Source organism: Indicator indicator, chromosome 8 (genome assembly GCF_027791375.1).
Source record: "Indicator indicator isolate 239-I01 chromosome 8, UM_Iind_1.1, whole genome shotgun sequence".
In the NCBI taxonomy this organism is placed as follows: domain Eukaryota; kingdom Metazoa; phylum Chordata; class Aves; order Piciformes; family Indicatoridae; genus Indicator; species Indicator indicator.
In genome coordinates, this window is record NC_072017.1 from 20065103 (window position 1) to 20083069 (window position 17967).

Consider the following 17967-nt stretch of genomic DNA (forward strand, 5'->3'; position numbering starts at 1 on the left):
ATGGGGAATTGACTGCAGCATATTTCTTCAAAATCTAGTGTTAGTCTACATTTTCTGAACTGGCAAATGATACACAACTGGTTGTATTATCATATAGGCTGCAGAGACAATCACTCATTTTTCTCTGATTTGTATGTAAGAGTAAATTTTCTATAACAATACGAAAGAAAGTTATTAACTTATTTATCCAGCTAATAGTTATTTATCATATTAATCAAAAGATTACTGAAAAATTCAAAGTTAATTATTGTGAAGTGCACAAAATCTAGTATATAGGGACTGTCCACAGTACATTATACTAAGTCAACATATAGATTAAAAGCCATAAAGTCAAATTTTTCATTTAAAAGTTTAGTGTTTCTGACATCATCTTCCACCATTCCATCAACTCTTCTTTTTCCTCTTCTTTTCTTTCAGACAATGACTCCAGTTTAAAATCAACCTAAATAAAAGAAACAATTAAAATTGTCAGTAAGATTTAGAGAAAGATAGAAGTGCAGGGGTTTAAGAGTAATTTCTTGAAATAAATTGTTTAAGACAGACATAGGGCTTAGGCAGGTACATTCCATTTTAGGCTAGATTTGTTCTAAAGTTCCTCAAGGCTGATATAAATTTGTGCAATACTAGCAGATCAGTGAGATAAACTTATCAAAAAATGCACACAGCAATGCAACCCCCCAGCATATCAAAACACATATTCAATTTTATGCCATCTGACTCATGACTCAACAGTGTAGATATGATGTGCTAGTGTAGTATATCCCAGCATATGGAACACACTGAAGGAATAAACACTTATTTTAATTACTAAAAGTGGAATGCATGCCTGTATAGAGGATGAATTTGAAGTGTTTCTGAAGTCTTAGATGTAGCCTAGGTCTTAGCTACACAAAGCAGCACTCCATTTCCACCTTTTTGCACAGAGCTGAAGTCTAGTTTTAACCTATACAGGCAGTCACCTGAGAATTTATATTAAAAATATCACATCTCAGTGAAAACCTCAGTATCTCTTTATGTCATGCTATTTAAAGATCTTCTGTAATCTTCTATCTGTTTGGCAGTTCATGCATCAATCAATACAAAAAGTTTAAATATCTCAGTATTACCCTTCTCTGTGTCTTTTCACTTTAAATAAGAGCAGCAGGGGATTAAATGAGTTTACAAAAAGATTATTTTCAGGGACTCGCGCAGCAAGTATTAGAAGAGCAGATTTCCAGACTCTCTTCTGAATTAGATATTCTGAAACATTCTGAAAAATCACCTCCTGCTAATTGTATATGATGAAGGAAGAAAAGAAAGAGACTTTTAAAATATATGTAGTACACAATAAACCAACAGACATGTGAGCACTTACCACAACCGCAGGGCTAAAGGGCACAGCTACTTTTTTAGTTATCGCTAGATAGCCTGGTGCTGAGGCTGTAAGTTTATAATTTCCAGGCACAAGCAGTCTCCAGTAATCACCATCCTTGGCTATAGGGAAGAAGGAAAAAAAAACAACAAATAAATATGTATCAGAATAATTATGTAGCTAAGGAGAAAGGACCATATGTCTTGTCAGAGTCTTTCATATTCCTGTCAGTCTTTTCCATTTGTCTGTCTGAAAGGATTCTTCTGTAAGGGCTATCTAAATATATATTATTACAGAATTTCTTCTTTTCAGGTAACCAAACCACAAATTTAAACTCTGATGTTGTGCTATTTTGTCTTCTGAGGCTGAAGGTTCTCCAACACACTGAAGAAAAGGACATTATTCTACTTCAGAAGCCACTGCTGGACATTGTACAGTTCCTGTTAAGTGTCTGAGGTTCAGTTTGCAGTGCAATGAGAATTCCCTCAGTGTTCTAAAAATCCAAATTTAAATGTACTTTACTATTTAAAAATTAAATAAATAGAACCACCTTCCTCAATTTATCTTGTAGAGAAAGCTATAAATCATAATTTCCCAGAATATTCTATGTACATCACCCCTGAAGCATCAGCATCTACATTTCAATATCCAGACGATGTCTAGACCTTTTTTTTCTGTTAACTAAACAGAAATAAAAGTCTGATCTGCTGCAGTAAAATATTCCTACTGCACTGAGTGGTACTGGAGACCACCTTTTTCAGTCACAGAATAAAGGTGCATCATCTCCTTCTCTAGAAATCACCATCTCCCATTTTCGCAAAGATTCACATCCACCAGTAGTGGGCAATTATCTAATTTGTCACAGACTAAAACTGATTTTTTCTATCTCCAGAAAACATTGCAAGGGTGTGCTAAAGGTCAGCTAACAGTACCATTTAAGACTTGGCTGTGCTCAAACCGCCAGCTCTTTAAATGTTTTTTCAGCACATCTGCAGCTACACAGCACACCAAGGGAAATATTACTTAAATGTCTGCGATTCGCACAATTACAAAATGTCAGTAGTCAGTCCAGTTGTTCCCAGACTTTTCATAAAATGAAAATGGAAAAAATACTGCTGCAGAGCTATGATAATGATCTATTCCAGTTCCTGGCATTGGAACAAAGCTGAATTTTAATTCACAAACAAAGGAGCAGGAAAATAAATTAAAAAAAAAAGGCAAGCCAAATGATATTCATCCTTCTTTTTGAATGCACTAAAATTCAGGCACTTGCTTTCTTCACTGTTTTGACAACACATGACTTCCAGGCTTATATACACACAATGATGTGAGAGAGTTCATTTTAAACACTTTTTCATATTGTAGAAGCTGTAGTATCATATGTTTTCACTCCCTCAATACTCTCTCTCTCTCTATATATATATAATATATAATACTCAATTCCCTCAATACCTCTTTGTACATCTTATTCCCTTTTAAAAAAAATCCCTAATGTTATCACACTGGCCTCTTTGCAGGTAACTGGCATGAATTGGTTCTGGTTGCTCTTGGTTAGTTATGCTTAGTTTGTCTTCTGGCATTGTGACCATACTATAAAGTCATACATAAAGCACTGACACTTTATTGTTGTTATTCTAAATAGAATCTTCTGGGAAAGCTAAATAATATATAATTCAGAATAAGAAAGCTTATCTCCACAGGGAGGACTGCAAGCTGGCATTGTACAAGCTAACTTTAAATTCATTCCAGAAACCACAAGTGACACACAATTTTATGTGAAGACACAATACTTTTCTATTTTTATAATCACTCTTCTAAAAAAAAAAAAAAAGTCAACAGCAGAAGGAGGTTAAGTAAAGTGAAAATCTGGTAAGAATTTACACTGCAAAAGGCATGATGGCATCTCAAATAGTATTAATGTTTGGATTACCATTTAGACTTCAAATTCAAAACATCACTGCCAACAAGACTTTAAATCCTGGCAGAACTGTGACAGACTGCTCACACTACAAATCAGAAGACAAACTCATCACAAATAACCAAGAGCGATCAGAACTAATTCACACCAGAGATCCAAAAAATCCCAACAAGCAGTCTCCAGATACTTTGAAATCAAACTGCAAGATTCATGAAATCCTGCAAGATTCATGAAATCCTGCTTCTTCAGGCACATGATACTTTTCTGGTTTCAAAAAATGTTGTTCCCTTAAAGTTTCACCTAATAAAGTCTGAAATAGCTTTAGGCTGCCAGGCAGAAGGAGGAGTAGCATATTCCAGCACATCTTGTTTTGCTGAGGTACAGCGCTCACCTGATGTAATGTCATGGCTTATCCCTTCCACAGAAATTGTAGCATTTGCTATTGGATTGCCTTGAAGATCTTTAACAAACCCCTTCACTCCTCGATGAATCTAAAGTAAATAAAGTAAAAAACACAGGCAAAATCACTGGAAATTTCTATAAAAAAGATGTCATTTTTGTCAGTGATCTATTGTTAGATATCTAATGATGCATGTTATGGATCCCATTGTCTATGCACTGGCAGCTGTCAAGGATAAATACTAAACATCATAACACAACAGACAATGAAGAGGAAAAACAATTCAGCTGGTAGTTGTACTGACTTCTCTGCAATGCAAGTATTTCTCAGAAATATGCAGCAAATTGTAACATCTGTGAACACTGATTAAAAATCTTTGTCACTAGGGATTAATGAATGTGCTGAAAAGCTTTAAAAGATAGCCTTTAAAAAAAAAAAAGTTAAGTCATCCATAAGGATTTCAAGCTAATAATGGACATAAATGCTTAAAAGTGAAACATTAATAAGGTTAAATGTGGGCACTTAAACTTTGATGGACATTTCCTGTGTGAAATGCTTGAGCTCTATTGTGCACCTAAAACGTCCAGATCTCTCAGGTGGGACCATGTAGAGCCACAACACTCTCCCAGCATACAAGAAATGAAAACACTGATTTGACTGCAGTGTGTGGAGAGACCAGTCCTGCTGGTGTTCTGTAAGCATGGTCTGAATGCAGATTGAACTCTTCAGAGGCAAGAGGCTGAGGATCAACTACGTTTTCACAGGCTGAGACAGGGAGCTCTTAGTACTGGGGAGAACTGAATGTTCTGAACCTGTTCAGGGATGCATCTCATTTGGAGCCTGGAAGTTAAGCAGGAAAAGTACTGTAGAGTTCAAGCTTCTTCCAATTCTGTGATGTCAGAAAAGACTTGTGGATCATAAACTTTATTTTGAGATTTTGATGTTCCCCTTTGGGAACTTATATGGTGTATTCAGCTGCTATACTTTAGTTCACCAGATTCCTCTAATTTACATTGTGGGAGAAGCCTGACAGATTGGCTCAGCAAAGGAGAAAGTACATATCTGCACTGTCCTCAGCAATCACCGTGGAGCTGGGGCATAGAGCTGGGCCTCTTATCCTGTAGGAGGATAAAAACCAATGCCAGATAGATCATCTGAACTTCAAGGATAAAGCCAGCAGCTCTGCAGGAGGAAAAGAAGTTGGCAAAATAATCTCTGAAACAGTAGTAAATTTGAAAATGTAGTGACACTGTAGTTTTCAATGAGTCAGAGAAAATCAACCCACGTCCAAAGAAGCTGAACAATTCGAGATGAGGGAAAAATGTGCAAGGTGGGTACATCCCAACTTACTAACAGAATGGTATCATTCAAACACTTCAAATATTTCAGATTTCTGGCTAACCAAGTAATTTCATTTCTGCACAAATAAGTTCTTAAAGAAATCAATCTATTAATTGATCACCTTTGCTAACAAAGTATATTTCTGATTTTGCAATCAGAGGCATGCAGCCATTAACGATATCAGATAGATTTCTGATCTTTATGTACAATATGCAGGTTTCAGAAATTCAATACTCCCATACTGCTTGGAACCATCATTACAGTGCAGACTATTACACTGTATGAAATCAATATGAAAAACAAACAAACACAACAACAAAAAAAGGTTCCCAGAGTGATTCATTGCACATCTGCACACTTTCATATCCATAGTGGCAAATCCATCTCCCAACATGAACATCAGTGCTGGGAGAATCTATTTCTTTTCATTGATGCAGCCAACACAATAAGGTGAAATTAATTCCATGCTATAAGATCTCTCTTTTCCCCTCTTCTTCTACATATTTAGACAGATCACACAGGGTTTACTACTACCTCAGAGATGTATAAGAATTATGAACACCAATTGGGTCAATATGAGATTTAGAATTAGATGTTCACAGCACAAAGTCTAGAAGTTTTAGGTCAACAACTAGCATTTTACAATCCTCTTTTTTGTTACCTGCTCGATGTAATTGATAAGGGAGTTCTTGTTGTCCTCCCAGTAGCCCTTCAGGGTTTCTTCAGGTGGGAATTTTTCACAGCTAAGCTCCACTGTGATTTCAAAACAGTTGCTGCTGAGATAATTGAAATCCTGCATTCCTGCAATGCCAGAAAAGAGAGTTAAAGATCCATTTTGCGTAATTCTGAAGTAAATAGAGGGGCATGTTAGATACTGGGGCTGTTAAGAGAACAATAGCTATAAACAGGTTTGGCACAGTTCTGTTTAATCAACTGAGTTCTGAAATCAAAAACATTAAGTGGGAGAAACCTACAAGACAATGGATTATTTAAAACACCTGGGCTGTACACTCCTACCTGTTACTTTTTTTTTTTTTTTTGATGTCTGATATCTAAATTAGACTTTTTTTTTCCCTCCAGGAATAGAATATTATTTCAGATTATGCCTAAAATATTTTCCTCTGAAAGTAAAGGGTAATCACTTTGTAAGCCAAGAAGAAAACTATAAAGCAAAAGAAACATGACAAAGTGCCTTTGAAAAAGAGGTTTATAAACTCTGGGCAAAACCTGGGGCCAAACACTGGTCAAAACCTGGCACCAGTGGTGATCTGAAAACATAACTTTTCAACTCAGTAACATTTTGCCAAAAAAGCATGTTTGCTAAAGGAATGTTCTTCATCAAGCTTCTCAGTACAGATCACAAATATTTATAAATTTCAATCTGCCCCCCCCCAAAAAACCCACAAAAACAAATTTCCTATTAACTTTACGTACACAGAAGTTTTTTCCATTAATAAAACTATTTCCCACCCCCTCAATGCCTCTGCAAAATCAGTAATGAATACATTAAGTGAAACATCATTATTAATGCAACTTTAATCATAGGAAGCTTAAAGTATACAGTAGTATCATCACTAGGAACAAAAACTTGATGGGAAAGAAGTGCTCCTTTACCTTTCTGAGCCCCTCCATTTACTACATGGAAATATTGGCTATTTCCTCAAATCATTCAACCTATAACCAAAGTGGTTTCCAGATTTGTAGCTGGATCAACCAGTTGCAGAGGGACTGTGACTGGTCCCAGGAGGGTTATAAATATGTTCTTTACAGAAGCTGATGCAGAATTAGTGCCAGCTTTCCCAGTCTATCTATCTAGCAGTGTCAGTAGATTCTCAAATGGACGACTGAAAAGAAAAAAGCTACCAGGCATTTTGAGCACACCCATGGAGGTCACTGAGGGATTTAAAAATGCTTCAAACACAGCTAACTAATTCAACCCTATGGTTCCCCATGTAAACTACATATGAGAGCTAATGTAGTTTCTTTACTAAAGCACTGGTGTTGTGCACTGATCTGGAAATGTCCAGGGGACTGATCCAAGAGAAAACCAAGGACAATAAAGACTTTGAGTCAGGTGGGATTTTGCAAATAGATTAGGGTGAATCTATTTCCTGCCATCCAGGCAAGAAGACTCCTAGCTACTGACATGAACAGGGATTTTTCAGATTCCTGAAAGAACATTTTCATTTCCAAGCCTTTTGTAGCTGTCTGAAAAATCAGGACACACAAGTGAAAGGTGCTTCTGGGAGGGATGGCTCTGATGTCCCACCAGGTGGAATGCAAGATGAACCATTCAGCAGTACACAATGAGAGAGAAGGAGAATCATGAGTAAAACTGTGACAGAAGTACTGACTCACAGGTATCTGTTCCAGATAACAGAAAATGTTGTTTTTCTTGATTTTTACCTTTCTTCTACATGAAAGAATCCGTGAGGACAAGGACTGAGAGGTAAAGTGTGGGATCTAATTTTACTGCAGTGCCAACAACTCTTGACCATTAGTACTCCAATTCTCAGAAGTACCACCTCCCAAATCAAGGTGACACTCATGGATGCCCTAGTATCTCATGGAAAGAATAAAGAAGCAATATATTTTCCAGTTTTGTGAACAATGTCCATATCCTATAGCTAGTTTCCCAGATCTTGGTCTGGGACACAATTTATATGTGTTGCTCCTGAAAATATCATTTTACATCACTGAGGTGCAGGTGCTCCCAATCTCTGGGATGGAGAATAGGTTGGAGATAGCCTAGATCTAAACTATAGCCTACTACATCTGTAATCTGGCTGGCTGCACACATTTTGCACTCTTTACCTGCCTGTTCAATGTGGCGATAAGGTGTAACATCCAAGAAATCAGTACATTTAAAAAAAAAAATCAGCATTGTAGCAACCTTGCTGACACTGGTCAAGCTCTCCAACTGCCTTCTGGTGGTAGTTTTAGTCTATGCCTTTAAAATTTTTCACAGATCTTGCACAGAAAGTATTAAAATGTAAATAAATCACTGTTGGGTGTTTAGAGGAAAATAGTGATTATGCTAAGATATCTATGGAGAGATATCTACCATAAGATTTGGTTCCCAAAGCAATCTCTCTCCTCACTTCTTCACTCGGGGAGATACTAAATGGCTTTACTGACCTTGGCTGCATTGCTTTTATTTCAGCTAAGTCTAATATCCCTGCTTCTGTCTCTTGTCCCTTTTGTACAGGGGCATAAAGGGGAGGCAGGGAGAGAGAAGCTGTTGCAGCTCCCCTAGTCTTTGACCAGGGGGGTGCTAGTGCTGTTTGTTAATTGTAAATACCTGTAAATATTGTATATTTTGTACATATTAATTTCATTTCATTGTAGATTGTAGTTTTGCCTGTAAATACAGCTTCCATTTGCTTCCAGCTGGGCTGGTCTGGCAAAGTTAATGTTGGGGGGAAATTTTCAACCCACCTCACTTCTTGTTACACATATGGCATACATTACCATGAGTACTTACCACCATACCACCACACCACCAAAGCCTCCCACTCTAACAAAGGAGATTTTAACAAAACTAATTTTCCTACACTTTAACAGGGACCACTCTGTGAAGATCAGAAAGGAAGACCTCAGATATGACTGAGATTCATGCTCTTCACTGCCGACCATCAGTTGGACTTTTCTTTAAAACTTGAGCAACTGAAACACTTCCCTGTTGCATTGTTCTACTGTCCTGAGGGACTATGGTGTCTCTGTGTTAGTATTCCCACAACTAAGCTTAGAATATGGGACAAAATTAATTTCTTCAGCTTTAAAAAAGGCATCCCAACCTTCCAAAGAAAGGAGTGGAGTGCAGGGTGTGTCCTGGGTGTCCGAGCATCAGAATTACTTTTATTCTGAATTATAAGGTACAGCACTAAGCCAGTTCAGCTTCTACACATACAAAGACAGCCATTTTTAGCAGGGTACAATGAACTTGAGCCTTGTGTGTAGCAGGGAGAACATGTGCCTCCTACGCATGTTGTAGAAAACCTTAAAACAATTTACATAACATTGCTTCCAAAACTGAAAGATAATTTAAATTAGGAATGAATTGAGTGCCAAGAGTGATTTGAGAGTATCTGAAAATAAAAAGACACTTAAACAATAGCCTAGTAGTACAGCAATGTAAGCTGCTTTGAAATGCTATTTTTGTGACAGGAATCTGAGTAGACTCAGGTGACTCAGGTGACTCTGTAATGACACAATAAGCAGAAACAAGTATGTGGCTAGTTAGTAATTCATTGCTATCTGCTCTTCTCATTTATATTTCCAAATAGATATTCTGCACAAAAAGTGCATTAAAACCCCATTATCTATATTGAAAAGTTATTCACTCCACAGCCAAGGAAATGCCAAAATTAAAGTTGTCCGTGCAAATTTAATTTGGCTTTCTTGTTCGTAAGTGAAACCATTAACTGCAAGCTGATAGGGAGAAGACCAGTGTTAAAAATAGCAGGGATTTTATGTACAGGTTTGCTTTTTTCCCAGGGTCTGGTGTCTGGAATGGCCTTTTCTAAACACAGAAGAATGACCTCTTTGCCTTTGTTTACTGCTTTCTGAAAAACCTACAAGGACCAACTAATTACACATGACAGCTAATACAAAGCAAGTGTAATAGGCATCATGGTCTCAGATTTAGCACAAAGATGCTGTCGGAGGAATAATTTTTTCTGTGTCCCTGTTCCACCAAAGAAAGTAATTACTAAGCAGGAAACAGCGAGAAAAAAACCTCACAGCAAAGTGTATTAAGAGACAGAAGCACATGTCAAATGTTCTCTCTTCCCCAAAACCTGAATGGAGAATTTTAATTCTTGATGGAATTTGATGAAGAAATCCTGAGGTTTGACAAGAAGAAAGAACAGAACATGAATTCAATGGAGGGTTCACCCTTACTTCTAATTTGCGACAAGGCTTGCTATCAGACTTTTCCGCCACCAGACATTCTGCCTTCCTACAAAAAAGAATCCTGGTATTCAGAAAAAACATATGAAAAAGCAACACATACGTGAGTGAGACACCCAATGAATCATCCCTGCATACTAAGGAACCAATGAAGATTGCTGCTGGCTGACCATGCACTGCTGTCTTTTACTGAAGGTAGAATGCCCTGCATGCAAATGACATTGACAGAAATTGATGCAGCACAGCTACAGACACCATAAAAAGCTTTGCAGGGCAACAGCAACTTCAGGAATTTTTTAGAAAGAAAAATCAGCCCTTCCTGTGTTCAAGGCAGCATCTAGGAGAGCACAGCTTCTCTCACTTAGCTCAGCTGCCCTCCACTCTTCTATTTCCTTCATTCGTCACTGCTTTGCTAAAGCCATGCACTCCTTTCTACACTAAACACAGCTCCAGTACTTATTCTCAGCTGTTTTTCATTTCTCTTCCCAGTTATGTTGGTCCATTTCTCCTTCTTTCTCTATAAACTTGTGGAAGTCCTCTTTTATTTTGTGTCTATTCAACACAGGGAGGTGCAAGCCTAATCTGTAGATGCCCATAGGACCCTGTGCTACTCTCATGTCCCCTTGTCCAACTCAGAACATCCCACAGCAGAGGCAGAAGAGCACCACCTTACCTCTGAACTGCAGCAGATATCATGAAGACAAGGACTTTAGTAGCTTCTATCAATAAATTTTAAACTCTGTTAAGGATGAACAATGAAATACCTTTCCTAAAACAATACAAATGGCTTCCTAGCAGCTTATGCCACTGCTAGCTTTAAGTGTGTTACCATGTGGATAGCAAAATGTCATTGATAAAATGTGGCAGGTAACTTACATGCCACATTTAAGTTTCCAAACAGAGCTTTTGGACAAAAACTTTCAAGAAAACTTTCACTTGAACTATGTAATGCTTAGTCATTTTCCTTAGCACTAGACATGGAAATAAAGAAACTGTTTTCACTGAAATTTTCTTTTTCTTTTTTTTTTTTTAATTCAGCCTGTGGCAAGCATTACCATGGAGGTTTTGTTCAAAAGTCATAGCTTGCCAGCTGATGTCTGCACTTGGGAAAAAAAAAAAAAAAAAAACCAAACAACAAACAGATTCATGCTGTAGGGTCCCAATTGCATCATTGCCTCTCTATGTTTTATTAGCTGTACCCCATTAATATCATAGACACTCGTTAGAACTAGGATTCCTGTCTACTAACTTCTGTACCTATACATGAGAAAAATTCCCTCACTTGGGGAATTTGCAGTCTAACTTAGAATGAGATCCAAAAGAAGGAAATAATTCAGACTTTCCAACAAGGTTTTCCATGGAAAAATATGCAGTTTAGTCAGAATCAAAGCATTTCATCAAAACAATGGAAAGACTGGGTTTAATAGCATTTTCCTATGGAAAAAGAAGCTGTAGTTAAATATGTCCATGTTTTTATAATCATAGTTAATACTTAATATTTCATTAAGACAATTTCTGGATGGAATTGAGCCAAAAATTAACTATTAAACCTCTCAATATTTTGTTTACATTCAGGATTTTTCAAATTATGTAAATCCTGTTTTGTCAAGGGCTTTTTAATGGTTTCAGTTTGAAGTCTGTTGGAAGCTTCACACAAAGGGAAATTTTTGCTTTTCAGTTATATTCAGACTTGCCAACATTTTATCATACACCCAGTCCCTGGTAGCTGTGGTACTGCAGCAGAAGGAACATTTTGCTCCTCTGAAGAATGGGAATAACAACTCTAAGTTTGATCAGATGGCCACTGGCTGTGTGAGCACTACCAGTCATTCTGCTTCTAATTTCTTCACATAAGCTCAATGGCTGTCCTCTTCTACTGTAACAGGAATAGTTATGATACCATCTGATTGTATGAAATTCAGCAAGGCCAAGTTCCAGGTCCTCCACCTGGGCCACAACAACCCCATGGTAAGCTACAGACATGGGAATGTGTGGTTGGAAAGCTGCTACTTAGAGAAGGACCCTGGGGGTATTGGTTGACAGTCAACTGAATATGAGTCAGCAGTGTGCCCAGGTGGCCAAAAAAAGCCAATGGCATCCTGGCTTGGATTGGAAACACTGTGGCCAGAAGGAACCCGGAGGTGATCATCCCTCTGTACTTGGCCACACCTCAAGTATTGTGTTCAGTTCTGGCCCCCTCACTACAAGGACGACACTGAGGTGCTGGAGAGTGTCCAGAGAAGGGCAGTGAGGCTCTTGAAAGGCCTGGAACACATGACCTACAAGGAGTGTCTGAGGGAGCTGGGGTTGTTCAGTCTGGAGAAGAGGAGGATGAGGGGAGACCTCATCACTCTCTACAACTACCTGAAGGGAGGTTGGAGAGAGGAGGAGGCCAACCTCTTCTTGGTGCCAAGCCAAAAAGCTAGAGGAGATGGTTTCAAGATGAGTCAGGGGAGGTTTAGGCTGGATATTAGGAAATATTTCTTCACTGAAAGGGTTCTCAAACATTGGAATGATCTGCCCAGGGCAGTGGTAGAGTTACCCTCCCTGGAGGTGTTCAAGCAGCATGTGGACCTGGCACTTAGGGACATGGTTTAATATTGACCCTTCAGTGCCGGGTCGACAGTTGGACTTTGAGGTCTCTTCAAACCAGATGGATTCTGTAATTCTGTGATCTAGGTTGTCCTAATGTTGTGAGAGATTTCTAGCCACTACAGGTGAAAACCTAAAAGTTCTTTCAGATACTGCATTTGAATAATAAGAGGAAAGAAAACAACATAATTGTTACATATGTTCAGTGTCACACATCCACTCTAGAACTAATAAATTTGCAAGCCTTGAGCAGAGAAACACTGTATAAAAAGCAATAAAAGAGGAATATTTTAATAGGCATCATGGTGAGTTTTATGGGATTGTGTAGATGTGCTATGGTGAGTGATGTTTCCCTGATTTAGCTGTAAACACACCAAAAATTGTGAATAACCTGGTGGTACTGCAGTCTATAATTAAACCAGTGAAAAATCAAGCTTCAAACAACAAGGAGTGACACTGAACACCCATGCAGTGGGGCTTACCTCCAGGGACACTATACCATGCACCACCATTAGTTGTTCCATCCACAAAGCTGCTGTCATCATCATTCTTACGGCATGGTGGTCTGTTTGGATCAGACATAGCAGGATTAAAAGAGGAGTAACTGCGAGCCAGGCTTTGAAAAATGGCATCGTCAGGGCAGGAGCTGTATTCATGAGCACTGCCTAGGAAGTAAAAAATGTCCAGGAAAAAAGGATTATGAAAAGGGCATTCACACCATCTGGGCTCACAACCTAAGATTACCAGCACTGCACAGCAGGACTGTATCTGGAATTTCTCTGTACACAGGTAAATGTCCTACCAAGTTGCCCTATCCCATTATTAAGTGGCAAGCAGAGAAACCTTAGATCATACAGGCAGCGCAGACACTTATCTCACACTTCAGTACAAACATCTTGAGCTAATTTAAGAGCTACATTGCCTTGGTTAAAATATCTGAGGGACTTACAATTCCCTCAGGCATTACATAATTTTTGTGATGTAACTCTAGACAAAAAAAACCCTATCATCCTCAAAGCTAGAAAACATGAACATACAGTGACTAGCTTTAAACATGTGATTAATATGCCAGAAAATGTCATGATGCTTACAAAGTGAACCTTAGGTGTCAGTGAAATAAGTATAGAACATGATTTCTATCTCCTACTATTTCATGTTAACTTCTATTACATACCACTCCGAGTCTCATCATAAGGATAGTTTGCAACAAGATCTCCCCCATGAAGATTGGCAGACAGCACAAAGGGTATATCCATAATCCAGTGAATGACACTTTTCGTTTCAGGAGCAAGCTACAACCAAATAGCATTACCAACAATTACAAACTGATCATTTAATATAGAAACTTATTCAGTCATACATTGTGGAATTAATTAATACCTTATATACTATGCAAGATATTAAAGTGAACAGCAATTCTATTTTGGCTTCAGAGAATATTAAATGTGTCCTTTACATCAGATTTTAAATTATATTAAATAGATTGATATATGTCTAAAACTGGTGTAAATTAGTTCAGAGTGAGACCACAAAGAAAGAAATCTTTTACCTCTTCCCATTACAGCTAAAAAATAAACCTACACAATTTAAAACCATGGAAGATAAAGAAATTCAAAATAAGTGTTGGTAGAATGCAGTCTATTCTCTGTATGGAAAATAAAATTACTTCATTTAATAATTTGAATGTGATGACAGAGTATGGCTATTTTGGTGACAACCCTAAGGGACTGCAGTCACAACACTGTTTTCTTAGAACCTTCTGTGAGGGAAAGTACAAGAAGATAAAAATCCCTGTAGATGTATGCTTGTATATTTAAGGCTTAATCTTAACAAAAATGCCTATGATATATTTGTGAGAACAGCTATCTAGCCGACAATTTAATTAAGTACAATACACAAGTGAATTTCTGGCAATGGTAAAAATGCAGAATATCGGCAAGAATAGCTTCAAACCAAGGGAGAAGTCTATGTATCTCTGGCCTTAAAAATAAAACAAGCTTTGAATGAGGAATTGTCTAAGGATTAAGCAACAGAGTTCAAAAAGCTTTACTACAACAAGCCATTTTGAGAAGAATTTCAGGAAGCATCAGCTGAATGTAAAAAAATGAGCCAATATCTAGAAGAATGTGAATCATAAAGACATACACACAGCTCTGAGAGGTTTCTACATGTCTGCCTGTGCAAAAGGGAAGAGACAGACATGTAAGTGACTTGATTAATATTCAACCCTTACATACCTTAGGATTCTGGTCAACAGCTTTTTTCAAGTTTTTCAGCAGATGGTTGTTTGGGCCCCCTTCTTTCTCATTCACATAGACTATTCTATCAAGATCAGGGAAATTTCGGTTTAAATCTATCCCTTGAGCGTTACTTCGACCGACAAACCAGTCTTTAAGTTCACCAGGCTGAATGAAGAAAGAGAACCGAAAGAGAAGGGAGATGAGTAGATTCAGGAGATTACATATCAAGTTTTATATGAGTAGATTTCACAACATAAACTCAAAGAATAGGTTTACTTCCCACCAGAATAAGAATCAGTCATGTGGGGGTGAAAAATTCTGAAACAGCAGAAGCTGAGTCATCCTTATTTATTCCTAGTGCTCTGGAGGAACAACATCAACTTCTGTTTGACTCAGCATCTTAGAGAAATGGATCATTATCATGGATCAGGACTAAGGATGGGAAAACTTACCAACAGCATCAGATCTTCCCCCAAGACCTGGCTATTTTATGGTCATGAATTACAGACCTCATTGTAGTGAGCCTCAGAGCAGCTGTAAATTTATCAGCCAGCCACAAGGAGCCTCTGTGCTCATTTGAAAGTCCCTCTAAACAGCTTCAGGGTAGAGGAGCACCTTAATCTTTATTTATCTGAGATTTTCTTCTTTTTTTTTTTTTTTTTTGGGGGGGGGGTGGGGTGTCTGTCCTTCATTCACTGAAATGATAACACTGAATAAAGATGCAATGAAAATTTTTGCAAAATCTTTTCTTTAAGATGATTCTCTAAAACATGTTTGGATTGCATCAAGGAATTGCCTTCAGCTAGTTTTCTCTAGATTGTGTCTGCAAGCTTTCAGTACTCTTTAAAATGGATTTAGTTTGAGTACTGCTTTTAATCTTGGGACATATCAAATTTACTATCACACACGGTGATCAAGATATATCTAAATTAGAGTAACAGTGGCACTAAAAAAAAATCGTGTTATAAACCCTATGTAACTTGTAAGGAAAAGATGTAAAAGCAAGTGCACTTTGACTAAGGAGCAAAAGTGTCAAATAATAGTATTACAGAATCTCCACAGAGATTTCACAGTAAAATACTGCAACAATCTGAGGACAGCTTCTGCCGCATTGCCACGAGAGGGAGACATACGGCCAACTATGGTTTAAAAGGCATCTCTGGGTTTGGTTTCATTCTAAAGCCTTCACGAGAGAGTATAAAGAAGATCTTTAAAAGGTTTGGCCTATTTAATCGTAAATAAATAGACACTTCAAAAGATTCAACATTTTCACGTTAATTTAAAAAATAAATGCACCACATGAAGTAAGAACATAATACACACCAGACCCTGTATATAATAGAGGACTACTTGGCCTCTCATTGCTAATTTCGAGTTAACACATGTTTCTCAACTGAGTCATAATCCTAAAATACAGGATAAATTTTCTTGGCTAAGAGCTTAACTTTATGCTTGAAATTTATTCAGATTAAAAAGATGGCTCACAAAATTTGTATGTTTTGGTGCTCTGATAAATGTGAACAAACCATGTAAGGACATTTACATGAGAATATTCTTAAAGAAACATCAGCTTTCCTTTTCCCACCACGCTTGAAACATCATGTATTACCTGAAGTCACTTATTTAGGAGGCAGTTTGGCCAGCAAACTTAGATGAAAGAATACACATGAAACATATTTTTAAATACAGTAAACTCACAAAAAGAGACAGCTAATTATTGAAAACCCAAGCATAAAATACTCTCTGTTAAACAGAACAAGCCTACTGCACTAGTAGGAAATACTTCATTTGTGTTGTTCCATTCAACAGTCACCACCAAGGGTTCCTGTATCTGTAAAACTGTTAGTCCAAGCGTCATTATGATTCTAAGGTTGATACAGACATAAGTAGCCTTACAAACCTGGGATGCTGCCTTCTCAAAGCCATCTGGGTTCAAAGATGGCATGATATGGATACGTGTGCTATGGATCAAGTTGATAATTGTTTCATTTCCTTTCTGGTATTCATTACACAAGTACTGAGCCAAGAAGATGAGCAACTCCCTTCCAACAGCTTCGTTCCCATGCATATTCCCAACATATTTAAATTCTGGTTCTCCTGCAAGAAAAAAGAAGAATGTGTCTTAGAACAACTGGATCACAGCATCCCAAGGGAGCTACAAGCATCCTTCAGAAAAATGGTTTTAGTTTTTCTCTAAACTCTGGATAAAAAATAGTAATTTATATTCACCTGTTAGCCAAAGGCAGAAAAAGAATATCAGAGGACTACACTGTGCCAAAATAGTCGCTATGCACTGCCATTGACACAGTTACTCTTGAGAGCTAAGGCAATTGATACCTAAATACTGCAAAGAGGGTCCTGATTAAGTAGCTTTTAAATACATAAACAACACTAACAGAGTTTCTTGTTTTTAATGTTCTCTCCAAGATTAAGTAAAGCTTATTGTGCTGCACATGCACTGAACTGCAATTCCTTACCAAAGCTTTGACAGTGAACACCTGTTGATCCTAGTGATCTGAAAAGTCTTCAGATACTCCACTCAGAATTTATGAAGCAAGTGCAATAACCTAAGTCACAAAATTAATAATTTCCTTTAACATTTCAATAAGCACTTTGGTATTAAATATATGTTTTATAGTCACATACAACATTCAGTGTATAATATTTATATTATATATGTATATTAACATACATAATACATATATATTGTATGTGTATATATATATGTGTGTATATTATATACACACATATATATACATAAAAGATGTCCAATATTCCCAATTGTTCATTAGTCTCATTCTCATGACTGTGGACATAAAACCCACACAAGATAAGTCTTACAGAGCTATAAAGGATTTATCTTTTAAAAGACTACATTTTGGACCCTAATTCTAGACAGATTTTAGTATACATTTAAACACTGGAATAAGATTAAAAGGCCTGGAATTAAAGTGAAGAACATGCTGTTTTCTGGTTTGACTCATAGAATAATTTATATTGGAAAAGATTTTTAAGATCATCAAGTCCAACCATTAACCCAGCATTTCCAAGTGCACCACTAAATCATGTCCTTCAGCACCACATCTATATGTCTTTTAAATACCTCCAGGGATGATAACTCCACCACTTCCCTAGGAAGACTGTTGAAGCCTCTTTTTCCTTATTCTTTTCCTGTTAAATATGGTCATTCTGATGTAACAGCTTCAATCAGACA

The 17967-nt window shown here is 37.4% G+C and overlaps 1 protein-coding gene across 1 annotated transcript in view; it reads right to left on the minus strand.

Annotated features, from left to right (window-relative positions):
• Positions 1-343: 343 nt before the first annotated feature.
• CPE (carboxypeptidase E) overlaps positions 344-17967 on the minus strand; it is a 57239-nt gene continuing 39615 nt past the window's right edge. Inside the window, exons 3-10 of the mRNA XM_054383317.1 lie at positions 16654-16850; positions 14751-14918; positions 13688-13805; positions 12996-13178; positions 5672-5811; positions 3661-3760; positions 1355-1473; positions 344-442 (exon numbers count right to left, since the gene is read on the minus strand). Coding sequence (XP_054239292.1) covers positions 344-442; positions 1355-1473; positions 3661-3760; positions 5672-5811; positions 12996-13178; positions 13688-13805; positions 14751-14918; positions 16654-16850 — 1124 coding nt within the window. The remainder of the gene's footprint in view (positions 443-1354; positions 1474-3660; positions 3761-5671; positions 5812-12995; positions 13179-13687; positions 13806-14750; positions 14919-16653; positions 16851-17967) is intronic.